Below are 12,968 nucleotides of genomic sequence, written 5' to 3' on the forward strand. Positions count from 1 at the left end.
AAAGAAAATGTAGTCGGTTTTATTGCATGGCCACGTAAGAATTATGGCAAACAGCCAACTCATAAAAAACTGAAAATTGGAATACACATGAAATATATGTAGTGAAATAAAATTGAAATATGTATGTGAATGTAGTGCAAGTGTGTCGGTCCACTTTTCATATAATTGAAAATTAAAATAAACATGTACATGAGCACATATGTATACAGATATTTCTACATAAAAAAAAACTGTATTGCATGGCCATGTAAGCAATTATGACAAGCAAACAAAGCATACAAAACAAATGAATTAGTATAATCCCTGTTTACGCATTTGTATTTGTATATGAATTACTGAAAATGGAAATAAACGTGTAAATCAGTGTAAGCATGAGTTTATTAGACCCGTTTCCACAAATTAAACTATTAAACTACCAGTGCAAGCATCACCATCATTTTTGTTGGTGTGTTACTGGAAATTGGTGTACAATATAAGGACGACATTTTGGGAAAACTGGTCAAATTTTGAAGAAGATCAGAATGAATGGTAAAGGATGTGCTTAAAAAAATATTCAATGAAATTCAAAACAATGGACGTCAGTATGGATGACCTTAGACATTGTACTCCATGTGTTAGAAAATAAGTAAATACACAAACATAGAGAGCATAGTCAAGATTATTTGAGTATTTTCCCAAAACTTCTCGTTGAACCTCAAACTGACTCTTACACTTGACACTTACTATTTTGAGTTTCAATGCACCAAATACTGCAACAAAATACAACATTATCATCAGACTTAGCTCATGTGTTTATATTTTGATACATTTTCCATCAAACCACTGTATGTGACATGTTGACCAGTAGATGGTGCTGTCATCAACATGATCAAGCTGTTGCAGTGATTCAGACTCATTTCTTGCTTCGCCTTGACAGCTACAACTTCATTTTTTTTTTTTTTTTTACTAAAAACACAATGTTTCAGAAAAACTTGACAATTATCCTTGAACACAAGCAGTAATTATTTTGCATTCACTACATGTGAATGGAAATGAAAATGCACATGACCTTTTGCACTGATAAAAGGCAATCTATGCATCAGGCTTATACTTTCAGGTAATTTTCTGATTTTATTATTATTATTATTATTAAATGGGAATAATCATCACAGGGGACATCTTTAGGCATGTTCCTGTCACTACAGCAGCCAGCAGGGTTAACAGCTCAACACAATTCAGTTGAAGAGCAAATGAAAGTTGTCTATGATTTAAAAACAATTCATTACAAAAGCAGATTCATATTTTTTGTTACCGGAAGTGGATATATTATCGTTACTTCTCAAAAAAAATTAATTAATGAGCCATTTGTTTGGCAGAAACGATCAACAGTCTTTGTTCTTCATAGATTGAACAGTTTCATTTTACTGGCTTTGAAAATAATGCTAAAATACATTTTGATAATTTGTATTTACGGTGTTTCAAACATGATTTACAGCATTTTAACAGTTTATAGTGTTATATTTATTAATTCTGAGTGATGTGATTTTAGTAATAGCTTATCATTATGAAAAATATATAAAAGAGTTTCTTTGATAACACTGTTGTTCCAGCATCAACAAAACACATTGGTTTGTGAATTTTCAACTGAACTGACAAAGTGCATGTGATGTTTTTATCTCACCTGACCCTGACACAAGTTCTACCAGTAATCCATCATTCGAGTCCTGCGGCTGCAACAGAATAACTCTGAGAGGAATGTCAAGGACTGGCTGACTCATCGTTTCTCAGAGTAGTTTCCGTCTTGAAGTCGTTAGAAACACCCAAATGCTGACATTTCAAATGCATTCATCTTATGAACAGTTGTCAGTTTTTCTTTTTTTTTCTTTTCCTCAGAGTTTTATCAAACCTGACAGATCCCCCCCCCCCATTCACATATTAAACTCAAGCCTGCATTTCAGAAAGTGACTAATGCAAGCAGTTAGAAATAAAAGGGATGATTTTTCTGAGAACGCTCAGCACTCTTCTCCAGTCTCTGGAACAAGCAAACACTTCCCTGTGGATTTGCATGTGTAATTCCCTCCTCTGTCCTGCTCTCAGGCCATCATTTACAAGGACAACAATAAAAGCAAAAGCTCCCTCTTATACCTACAATTATTATTAATCATCAAAGATGAGGAGTAATGCTTTATTACAATTTAAAGTATTACAATATATTACAGATTTTAAATTGTAATACTATTTAACAATGTCACAGTTTTTTTTTTCTTGTTTCTCATCAAATAAACACAGCTTTTTTCCCCTGTATTTTATTAAATAAATGCTGCATTTCACATACATAATTGCCTCGTGTAATAGTTTTATTGCCGTTTCACAGTTACAAGTAGTCTGTTAACATTCATGAGTATTCACATTGATGATAGATAGATAGATAGATAGATAGATAGATAGATAGATAGATAGATAGATAGATAGATAGATAGATAGATAGATAGATAGATAGATAGATAGATAGATAGATAGATAAAATATAAATCATATTTTTATAAAGAATGAATAGACTTTTTAAAAATTACTTTTTGTAGAAATTTGTAGAAATTACATTTAGAAGGACAGCACCCTGCTCATTAAAGTATTCTTATAAATATATCTGATTTCCAAATGTACAATATATAATTTTCACCTCAAAATGTGTTTGCTTTTTAATCCACTCAAAGTACAACAGAAAACATCACTAAAGAAGACAACAAAGGCACAAACAAAAGGGAATCATAGTTTCCTCATAAAAACCTCATAGTTTCAGACTCATAACATTAGCCCGTACTTTCACACAGAGATGTTGGTTTGATTGACAGGACAAATGACCAACGGGCTTGAGTTGGTCCCGTCTCTGCTGGGATGAGGATTGAAGTACGGACGGATGGCTCCGTTAAAGCTGCACTTAGTGAATGTGTAAATATGTGACAGAGCCTCCATATCATAGAAGGAGACCAGAGCCTCCTCACAGTCCACGAACACTCCCAGCTTCTGGGGTTTGGAGGGGAGCGGAAGCTGGACTGGAGGGTCTGAAAAAGCTCCGTACATGTTTTCACCGCAGAGCAAGATGGCCCAGTAACCGTCGCTGGGTTTGTAGGACACTTTGCCCTTCCGGTTCGCTCCGTCTCTCACCACCCCCAGCTCCCAGCCCACCTTCTGCCCCACCTCCACGACCCAGAAGGCTCTTCCCGAAGTGATGCGAGGTTTTCCCAGGACTCCTCCGACCAGGTCGAACTGTTCTGGGCCGCCCGGGATGATGTTGCTCGCTCCGGTGTCGCGCACCTTTTTGCTGTCTTCAGACACCTCTAAGTTTGGATGCGCTGTTTCTGCATCCAGAGTCACGTTTACTGCGCAAAGACCAGATTCTCAGTTACTGCATGTTTGAGAGATTCGTAAACATGCAACGTGAAGAACTAGCTCAGAAATTGTTCCTGTACCTGAGAAGCTGTGAATCCTTCTAATTTCTGTAAAAAGAAAACATAAGTGAACAAATTTACCAATCAAATTTACAACTGTGAGACTGTGTGGAACATAATAAATATCTTTAAAATATACCTTCAATAACAATATTCATTAGCAATGATACTTCAATGTCACTGTAAAGTAGCCTACGTTATATTATACAACAGATTCCATCATATCCACCTCTCCTCAAAACAACAAGATCTCAGGCGTCATTCATGCCTGTGCACCTAATTAAGTGCACTTAATTGTTTTGAATGTGCACTAAACCTCAAAAGTATATTTTAAGACTGTACTTGCAGATAATATAATATTAATAGAATAAAAGGCTACTTAAGTGACTTAAAGAGAGACATTTTAATGGAGTAATTTTATATATTAATTTTCTTTGTTATAATGTAACATTAAAAGCTTTGCTTTCAAATAAATTTTGAAGTTTCAACATTAATTGCATTAAAGTATATTTTAGTTTATCATAAATGCTTGTCAGCACATTCAGCAGTACTTTAACCATATTTCAAAGACAATACATGCAATTGTGAAATTACATATAAAGATGTACTTAAGTCCTACTTAAGGTCAAAAACAGTTCACATTTACAAAATCACATTTAATATAAATTTAAACTGCAATACATTTTAATTTAATTGCATTTAACATGCAGTTAAGTGTCTGAAAACATTAAATTAAGTTCACACTTAAGTATGTACTTTTAAAGTATATTATACTCTCTCTAAAAGTATGCTTTTCATAAGGGCAGACAAACAGTGTAGTATGAATTCAAATAAGCCTATCCAAATACTATTTATGAGCAATTGCATAACAACTCTCAGACATAATCACTCACCAAGAGTGCAGAGTTTCTCCAGATGCATCTCAATCTCAGCCATTAACTCTGCTTTTGCTTTTCTCATTGTGCCAAAGTTTAACTCCGTGTCAATGGAAAGTGTCCAGTCATCTGTGAACTCAGCTGGCACGGCTGGATATGACTGAGAAAGGGCCAAACACACGCTAAACATTTAGTAAATATATTATAATTTTTACTTCTTAAAATGTTAGTCAAGTTTGACTAACCTGGATGAAGAGGACGTCGTCTTCCTCATTCTTATTGCGCTCCAAAGACTTGATGGCCTCCTTGTACTTAAGAATGTCTTTTTGTATTTGTTGCGTCTTTTCATCCCTCTCTTTCTCCAAACACCTCCTCCCGTCCTCCAGAGGAGCGAGCAGCACCTCCTCTGTTTTCCTCAGCACCTCCGTCAGTGCAGCAAACACCTCCTGTATCTCCTGCTCCTCCTTCTCCAGCAGAGCCTGTGAGGAGTGGACGCATGTTGAACAAAAATGAAATGCATATTCTTGATCTGGCAAACTCTAATCAGATTGGCTTGCTTTACATCATTTCTTTGAGTCTGGGTCAGTGTTGTTATTAAATCTAAATCTAAAGCAAAAAGTATTTTTGGTAAATTAAATAATAAAATAAAATATAATATGAAAAATATAATCATAATTTAATGAATAATCAATTTAAATGCTAAAATGCCTAAAAGTAAAAATTAAATAATAAAAAAATAGAGCTATTAAAAAAAAAAAAAAAAATGCTAATGGAAATAAAATCAAAAACTTAAAATGAAAACTAAAAAATAAGCTAAATAAAAAATGTATAAACACTGCAATAATCACTAGTACTAATTACACCAAAATCACTATACCTTTCAAAATCAATTAAAAAGAAACATCAAATAATTTAAATGAAAATCAGAGATGTTGCCTTGGCAACAGGTCTATCTATGTGAGACGTCTTTGCATAATCTTAGTGCATTCTTCTTTACAAACACCTGATCTCTCAAAGACTAAAACATCCTTTGTTCCCTGCCCTGCTATGATTAAATAAGTGTCATGTGTCATGCTGTGTTTGCCTTTTGTCTTTATCTAGTGTTATTTGCTGACTGAATCACTGTAAATCAGATCTTTATCTTTTCCTTGTCGTTTGTGGAAAACAAGATATTTGTTATCGCTTTATATTCACCCATTTTCGAAAACTAATTTAGTGTCTCCATTTCACCTGTGCATGTCTTTGATTGTGGAGGAGACACAGCTGAAAACACAGAACGGCCTCCTGGTTCAAAATAATATGTGAAATAATATGCATTTTTCAACACTGAGGACGCTTGACCATATTTGATTTAGAAAGTGTTGTCAATGAACCTTGCTTGAAGCTTGTTATGATTTTAATACTTATTTGCACATTTTTTACTGTACGTACCTGGTATTCTGCAGCTGATTCCTTAAGCTCCTCAAGTTTGACTTCCCTCTGATGGATCATCCTTTGCATCACTTCAATAGTGTTCTGCTGCACGGCCTGTACAAACACACACAGACACACACCAAGCTTTCTGAGTACTTTAAATTCATACAAAATCAGTCAATTCATATACAATTGCAGTGTTGGAAATTAACCAGGCACAAATTGCATCCAAAAAAAACTAACAAAAAACCTTAACCAGAAAGTTACAGAAGTTTACAGAAGACAGTGTGTCAGAAATGTCTGATCCCACACACTGGTATATTTCGGATTATGAAAATCGTCCCAAAACAGTCAATTTTCTTTATCTGAAATGTTTACATCAATTAAATCAGGGAAATGGCGTTCCTTAGTAAGCATGAGCATGCATGGTTTAAAGGGAATGCGTGAACTGATAGAATTTATATCTTAAATCAGTGTTATTATAGTATTATGGATAAAGCATTATAGTTTTTTGTCAAAATAAAAAAAAAGTACAAACAATTTGGATAAAAGCATCTGCCAAATTTGAATGCATTGATTCAATAGTGCTTTTTTCTCACTTAATTGAATTGTTTGCTCTTTTTGGGAAACATTTCAAACACCAGCTCAGGGGAGAAGATTGATCTGTGTTGTTTCCCAACAGGTTTATGTTCTCACCAGTCTCCTCTCTCTCTCTGTCTCCACAGGTATCACGTCTCCACCCGTCTTCACACACAAGGCACAGATGCAGCGCTCGTCACGTCTGCAGAAGAGCTCCAGAGGTCTGCCGTGCGTATTGCACGCTCTCTGATCCAGCTTCTCCACAGGACTCACCAGCTTATGGCCCTTGAATCTCGGCATAGACTGGTGAGGCTTCAGGTGCTCATCGCAGAAGGAGAGCAGACAGATCAGGCAGGACTTCACGGCTTTAAATGTGTGTTCGTCACAGACGTCGCATGGAATTGCGTCTCTTTCTCCACAGAAGAGGTCCATGTTGGGTAACTTAGTCTGGAGAAACTCTTGCAGCAGGGCTTCGATGGCTTTGTTGACGGAGGGTTTGGTGGTCACGGGCTCCTGGCAGAGAGGGCACTGATGCTCGGACATGCTGATGTGCTTGTCCAGACAGCCCTTGCAGAAGGTGTGTCCACAGGTGGTGGAGACCGGGTCTGTCAGCAGGTTCTTGCAGACGGGGCAGTGAAGGTGGCGACAGATATTCACAGATGGAGCCATTGCGGTTGTGTCAGTTGATAAATTTGAGGGTCGACCGAAGAGCTGAAAATACATCAACAACAATAACTATAGCTGAAACAGAAATTATGGGCCCAAGCTCAAAAAGAAGCAAAGTGAGGAGCTAAAGCATCAGAACATGGTCGTGATTTAATAGATCAAGTTTCAGTGCAATAGGCAGAAGTGTTACCAAGATATTGCATAAAACACTATGCAGCTCCATTATAGCAAATCTGACTAAGAGTTACATTAAAACAGTTTGAATTATCTAGCATGGTCTGATAATGATCTGCATTGAATGTGGTGAAGATCGGACAAACGCTCTAGAAGGAGTATGTTTTTTTAACTGATGCAAAATGACAGACAGCAAAATGTACAACTTTTGAAAAACGTATACTGCTGGATCCTGTAGGATCCAATGAAGTGAGATTTATTGGTCAAATAGATTTATTGGTTGTTGGACAAAATTCACAAAACTATTCACGAAGCATTACTTTCGACGGCTAGGCGGCACTAACTCAAAACCTCATACTGAGGCACCTTTGGGCTATGGTGCAAAAGACTTGTACCAATGTGTCAAAGTGTTCATTAAAAATCAATTCATAATGTCCAACATCCAATAATAGCTTTTAATAGCTTATTGCAACATTTTGATATGGTGTAATTGCTAGGTGGCTGCTCGGGTGTTGCTAAGGTGTTCTTTTTATGGCATTGCTAAGCCGTTGACGATGGTTGATAAAAAGCCAGCAGTGTTGGGGTTTACAAGTAATGTGCGTTACATAATCAGATTACTTTTTTCAAGTAACTAGAAAAGTAACTCTTTTTTAATTTACAAGAAAATATCTGAGTTACTTTTCAAATAAGTAACACCAGTTTGTTTTCCCATTGATAGACTGACAGATCTGCTGTTCCCATGTTGAGGGAAGCTGGGAGTAAATTGTGTGTGCTGTGTGAACATGATGCTTCCTGTAGTTTTAGACTAAATGTCAACATGCATTTACTCATCTTACTTGCACACAAACAAATTTAATATTTATCAAAATTAATAAAAACTCAGAATATGACACAAACCTGCAATAATTAGAACAGCTATCCTATATGTATTTAATCCCAATTTGTGACATTTGATGATCAAATTAAACCATACTAATTAGCAAAGATGACATCATATTCTTCATACATATATATATATATACTGTATCTATTATTATTATTATTATTATTAAAAACAAACTAACAAACCCAGCCCAGATGAGAAAAAGTAATGCAAAGTAGCATAACATTTGACCTCGGATGAAAAGTAACTAAGTAATAATGCAATAAGTTATTTTTTAAGGAGTAATGCAACATTGAACTGTATGAACTTTCCCCAACACTGCAAACCAGAATGAACAGAGTCCACCCTCAAGTTTCTATGGTATTCTGCTCTCTAGATCCGGTCTTTCAAGTGGGTTATTGCCTGCCAGGTATATTTGTGTGGACTTGTTTTTTTTTATTTTTAAGAGGTTTAATTTCTTTTAGAGCTTCTTATTCTGTACATGGCATTTTACCGGAGCACCCACGGCATGAGAAGCTGAAAAAACAGCAAGACGAATCATAAAGGTGTGTCAAAAAGACACTTATCCTTTAAAACTCTGGTGCCATTAATGCTGCATTTGACAATCAAATGAAACACTATATCATGTCAGAATAAGATTTCCTTTTCACGTTGAGAAATTTGAGTGATATTTTCTCTGCCCGGGAATAACCTGAGAGATGAATAATGAGTGTTTCTTTATTTTCTGGCTTTAAATCAAATTGAAAAGAATCAAACTTTTACGATTTTACAGTAATCATATGTGTATTGTGCTCATATTATCCAAAAATCTTGCAGTGCTTGTGTGATGGATTAGAAAAATTACATTCATGATCGGACGAATCATTCCCAGGTAACACACCTGAAGTTTGATACTTTTTAATACAATAGTAAAAACAATAGAATGAGCGATAATAAGAGTGATCCTTGCCTTTGCAAACACCACTAATGATCAGGAGAGATAAGCAGAAATCAGACGTACCTTGACGGACGTATCAGCTGTGGATCCTTCTCTTCAGTGTTTTATTTCTACTTCTCTCTCCTCCTATTTATATACAGTAAAGTTTCATTTTCTCACAATCTCCATCCATTATCATTAACTCTCATTCCTGGAAAAAGAAACTCCTCCCAGAAGTTACTCCACTCCAGTTTTACATACATTTACATCATTTGCTCAGGGTGTGTGCATCTCAGCTTTCAGCTTTTAGTAAATCAAAAGCACCACATAACCAGCGTCCATAGATGATGTTCTCTCTCTTTACATCCGCTGTCTATTACTGTACAGCCTTTGTCTCACAGACACAACAAGTATTATGTTTGTTTGTTTTGTTATGTTATAACCTGATACTCCACTCCAAGGGTATTCTTCAGCATTTCTCCTTGTGCTTTGAACAGAATCATGCAGGTTTGGAACAACACAAGTGTTACGGCTGTGGTGTCAAACTAAACCTGTTTTTTACAATCCATGATGACTCAAAGCAGTCTTCCAGAACATTGTGTCTTAACAATTTAAATGCATGAAGTGAAAGTGAAACCAAATGAGCATTTCACCATGAAACGAAAGCTATTGGGGAAATAAAACTATCATGTAGAAAGTAAAAATGAGCGAGAGATGACATTAAATTGCCATAACATTAAACAACTCTTTTGGGTTTGGGCTGTATGGAAATTTCTTATTTTAATTTGTTTTTGATTGCTTTCTATATTTTGATCTCAATATTCTTTCATATTATGTTTCATATTATATATCCACTCCAGCTGCCCCATGACCCTGTATAGGACATTTAAAAATAATAATAATTATGGATGAATATGTCTGTAGATGAAATAGCAAATATTGGTGGCCAGATGCAGTGTTTACATTATTACACAAAACTCTAGGATTATGCAAGTGATAAGAAAACCTTAAATAAAGCTGTCTTATTAAAGCACTCACCTGCTTTCATTTTTTATCAAAAGAAAAATTATTTGATTAATTATTTATTTATTTTTTAATAATCTAAAATATAATATCAAATGGCAATAACCGTGATGTCAATGTAAAGTACCCAAAAAGTGATTTAGTCTGACAATATCTTCCTCCTACAAATATGGACCAAATTAGACACAATACTGAAAGCAAAATATAGTTTAATTATATGTTTATCACACATTACAGTGAAGAACACGATGTTAGAAGTCCAGGGACATGAACTAACGTAATAATCTACAGAATGTTTTCTATTACAGTTACAATAGCACTTTCTGCATTGACATTAGTATTAACAGCTTTGATTTGAAGAACATGGTGCAGGAAATTTATATTAAAGTTTGAGATTTAGCACAAAGAACCACTTAGTGATGGATGTTAAAGCAAAACGTGGTACAACACTCCTTGATAATCTTGTATGCTGAGCTGCCAGGAAAATATGAATGAAAACACATCCATTACAAATATGTTTCTGAACTAATTAAAGGCTTTATAAAAAGGATGATCCTGAAATCTGCTCTGTTAGTCTCTGTCTCCATCTGCTGGTGTGAAGTCATCAAGCAAAGACAACCATCCAATTAACAAAATGCACAGAGGACTGGAAATGTTGCCTAGTTTTGACATTTCTATGATGTCTCAGTGGAGTTTCAATCACATAAGGAGTAATATGAAAGAAGACTAAGGTTACACAAGAGGAACATATAATCTGTGTCAATGTATCGCAGCTAGGGTTTATTCTGGATGTTCACGCTGGCGTTTTCGATTCGGTTTTTGACAAATGTCTGGAAAAATTGAAATGGGATTTGGAAGTTTGTAAAAGCCTTGGAGCTTTACCTGAAGATCTTCTATTGTTAGTTCCTTCACTTGGTCTTTGTCGTCCGGTCCATAGTAGCCCTTTCCTATGTACTGATTGTCCTTTAGACAGCAGGTGGCTCTCCAATAATACTTTGACACAGTGACTCTATTATTAATTTTGCGGTTTATGTCAGGAACTACACCAGTCACCACATAAGCCTCCTTTTTACAGGATTTCAAGTCTTCAGTTACAGCTTCCTCATGTCTCAGCCATGCTTTCTGATTGAAATCTGAATTCTGCGGAGCCGCATTGGTCAGTGTGGATGTGGCTAGCATTGACAGATGATTTTTGGTGTGGAGCACAGGATAGAGGTGACCTTTGTTATAGCCAGAGTTCTTATAGTCGCTATTCAGAGCCTGATTATTGCCAATATTTCTGTCATAGCCTTGGGACCTCATACATGGCTCAGAGGTAGAATCTCCATCCAGCTAAAGGGAATGAGGAAAAATTATGAATGAATGAATATAATACTTTAAAATAATAATAATAATAATAATAATAAAACTCAGACTGTTAAAACTGACATCATTTTGTGTTGTTTCAAACTATTTTTGATACACCACTAAAATACACCGGTTGTAATAACCAAAATTACACACTTCTCCTTTAATCTTACTCTCATAATATGAATGTGAACAATATTTACCTGAGGTTCAATGTACCAGGCATCACATCTCCCAATGCTTTTGTTGCTGTTATACACATACGCAGAGTAGACGGGGATCTTCCAGGTCGTGCTGTACAAAGTTGCATAAAGATAAATTTTCTCATCATTATCATCCCAAAGACACTGACAGATGGGCTTGACCGAAACGCCCGCTGGTGGTGTGAAGTCTGGAGGGGCGCTGTTCAAAAAGAACTTTCTGCATTTACTAAAATTATTATCTACAACTTCACTCAAAGTGAAGAAAGATACAGAAGAAAGTACCAGAAGAAAAACAAGCTGTCTCATGATGAATCTCTGAAATACTCTGTTTGTCTGAAAACAGAAGAGAGTCTGCAGAGAGGAGGTGAACGCTGTCCTTTATATAGTCGAAAGGAAAGGGACAGGAATCACATGATTGACGTTTATCTTAGTGATTATATTCTGTGTGCATTTGTCATGAGGTCACATTCATATTTTCCTGAAATTCAGATATTTAGGGATCAACAAAAGAAACGCAAGCCAAGCCTTTGCTTGATATGTTTTGCCCCAATTCAAGAATAGATTAAATGAAAAGATAAATAATAATAATAAAATAAATAGACAATCATTATTTCTAAATGATTTATGTTTTTATTTGCTTTTTCCTAATTGTTTGACCTTGCAATAGTGCTGTACCAGATCAAAGACTAACATTAAAATAATAAAAGTCAAATAATGTCAAGCCCAAATTAGTCTAAATATTTTACATTACATAATACACTATAAAATGATGCACTTTACATGCAGTTTCATGGCCATTTGAAAGCATTTGCATTACCGGTGCACCTAAATGATGCTTAAGTTTAGTTTTTATTTAGACAAAAACTGATAATGAATCCAAGAATACGATTAGTGATATTTAATTTGTTGAAATGATTAAAAAGCTCACTGAGGACAGTATGAAGTATTTCCTCCACTATGACTATAAGACATACCGCAGCTACTTGTGATGGATCATTTGGCTAAACACACAGAAAGCATCGATATCAATGCATACATCTCAAACGAAGGTAGTTACTGTATGTTTGAACAGGATTCAGGAAACAGGTTTCAATATATCTCATATGTGTTTCCTCTAGGAAAATGAAGTACAAACAGAGGCGTATACTGATGTTCATCATGTGCTGAATGTGTCCTGTGACCGTGGAGGATGTGGCATCATATTGGGGGACCGGGGCCAATGTGCACCTTATTTTTAAGAGTGTCATTTTATCAGGTGATTATCTATTATCACATAACATCCTTGCATATCAGAAGATCTTAGTTTATAACATTTATAAAATGCACATAGTAAAATGTGCAATACATTGTATGTCTATAATAAACCCAAATATAACAATTTGGGGGATTTTTCAATTACTGCCCGGTTATTCGTTACTGCCCAATAATTATTCAGTTATTTCAATTATTATATAGTTATTT

At 35.4% G+C, this 12,968-nt stretch overlaps 2 protein-coding genes across 2 annotated transcripts; both read right to left on the reverse strand.

Moving 5' to 3' along the window:
* Positions 1-2,275: 2,275 nt before the first annotated feature.
* Positions 2,276-9,145, reverse strand: LOC306883544 (E3 ubiquitin-protein ligase TRIM21-like). Its single transcript, XM_079438861.1, has 7 exons — positions 9,019-9,145; positions 6,413-7,006; positions 5,735-5,830; positions 4,549-4,782; positions 4,322-4,463; positions 3,450-3,476; positions 2,276-3,359 (listed from the first exon to the last, which is right to left on the reverse strand). The coding sequence occupies exons 2-7, from the start codon at positions 6,962-6,964 to the stop codon at positions 2,803-2,805; spliced, it is 1,608 nt and encodes a 535-aa protein (XP_079294987.1). The 5' UTR covers positions 6,965-7,006; positions 9,019-9,145; the 3' UTR covers positions 2,276-2,802.
* Positions 9,146-10,150: 1,005 nt separating this feature from the next.
* LOC306878006 (endonuclease domain-containing 1 protein-like) lies at positions 10,151-11,856 on the reverse strand. The gene is made up of 2 exons (XM_079430085.1): positions 11,508-11,856; positions 10,151-11,289 (listed from the first exon to the last, which is right to left on the reverse strand). The coding sequence occupies exons 1-2, from the start codon at positions 11,811-11,813 to the stop codon at positions 10,738-10,740; spliced, it is 858 nt and encodes a 285-aa protein (XP_079286211.1). The 5' UTR covers positions 11,814-11,856; the 3' UTR covers positions 10,151-10,737.
* Between the last annotated feature and the right edge of the window lie 1,112 nt (positions 11,857-12,968).

Source organism: Barbus barbus (assembly GCF_936440315.1).
Source record: "Barbus barbus genome assembly, chromosome: 2".
In the NCBI taxonomy this organism is placed as follows: Eukaryota; Metazoa; Chordata; class Actinopteri; order Cypriniformes; family Cyprinidae; genus Barbus; species Barbus barbus.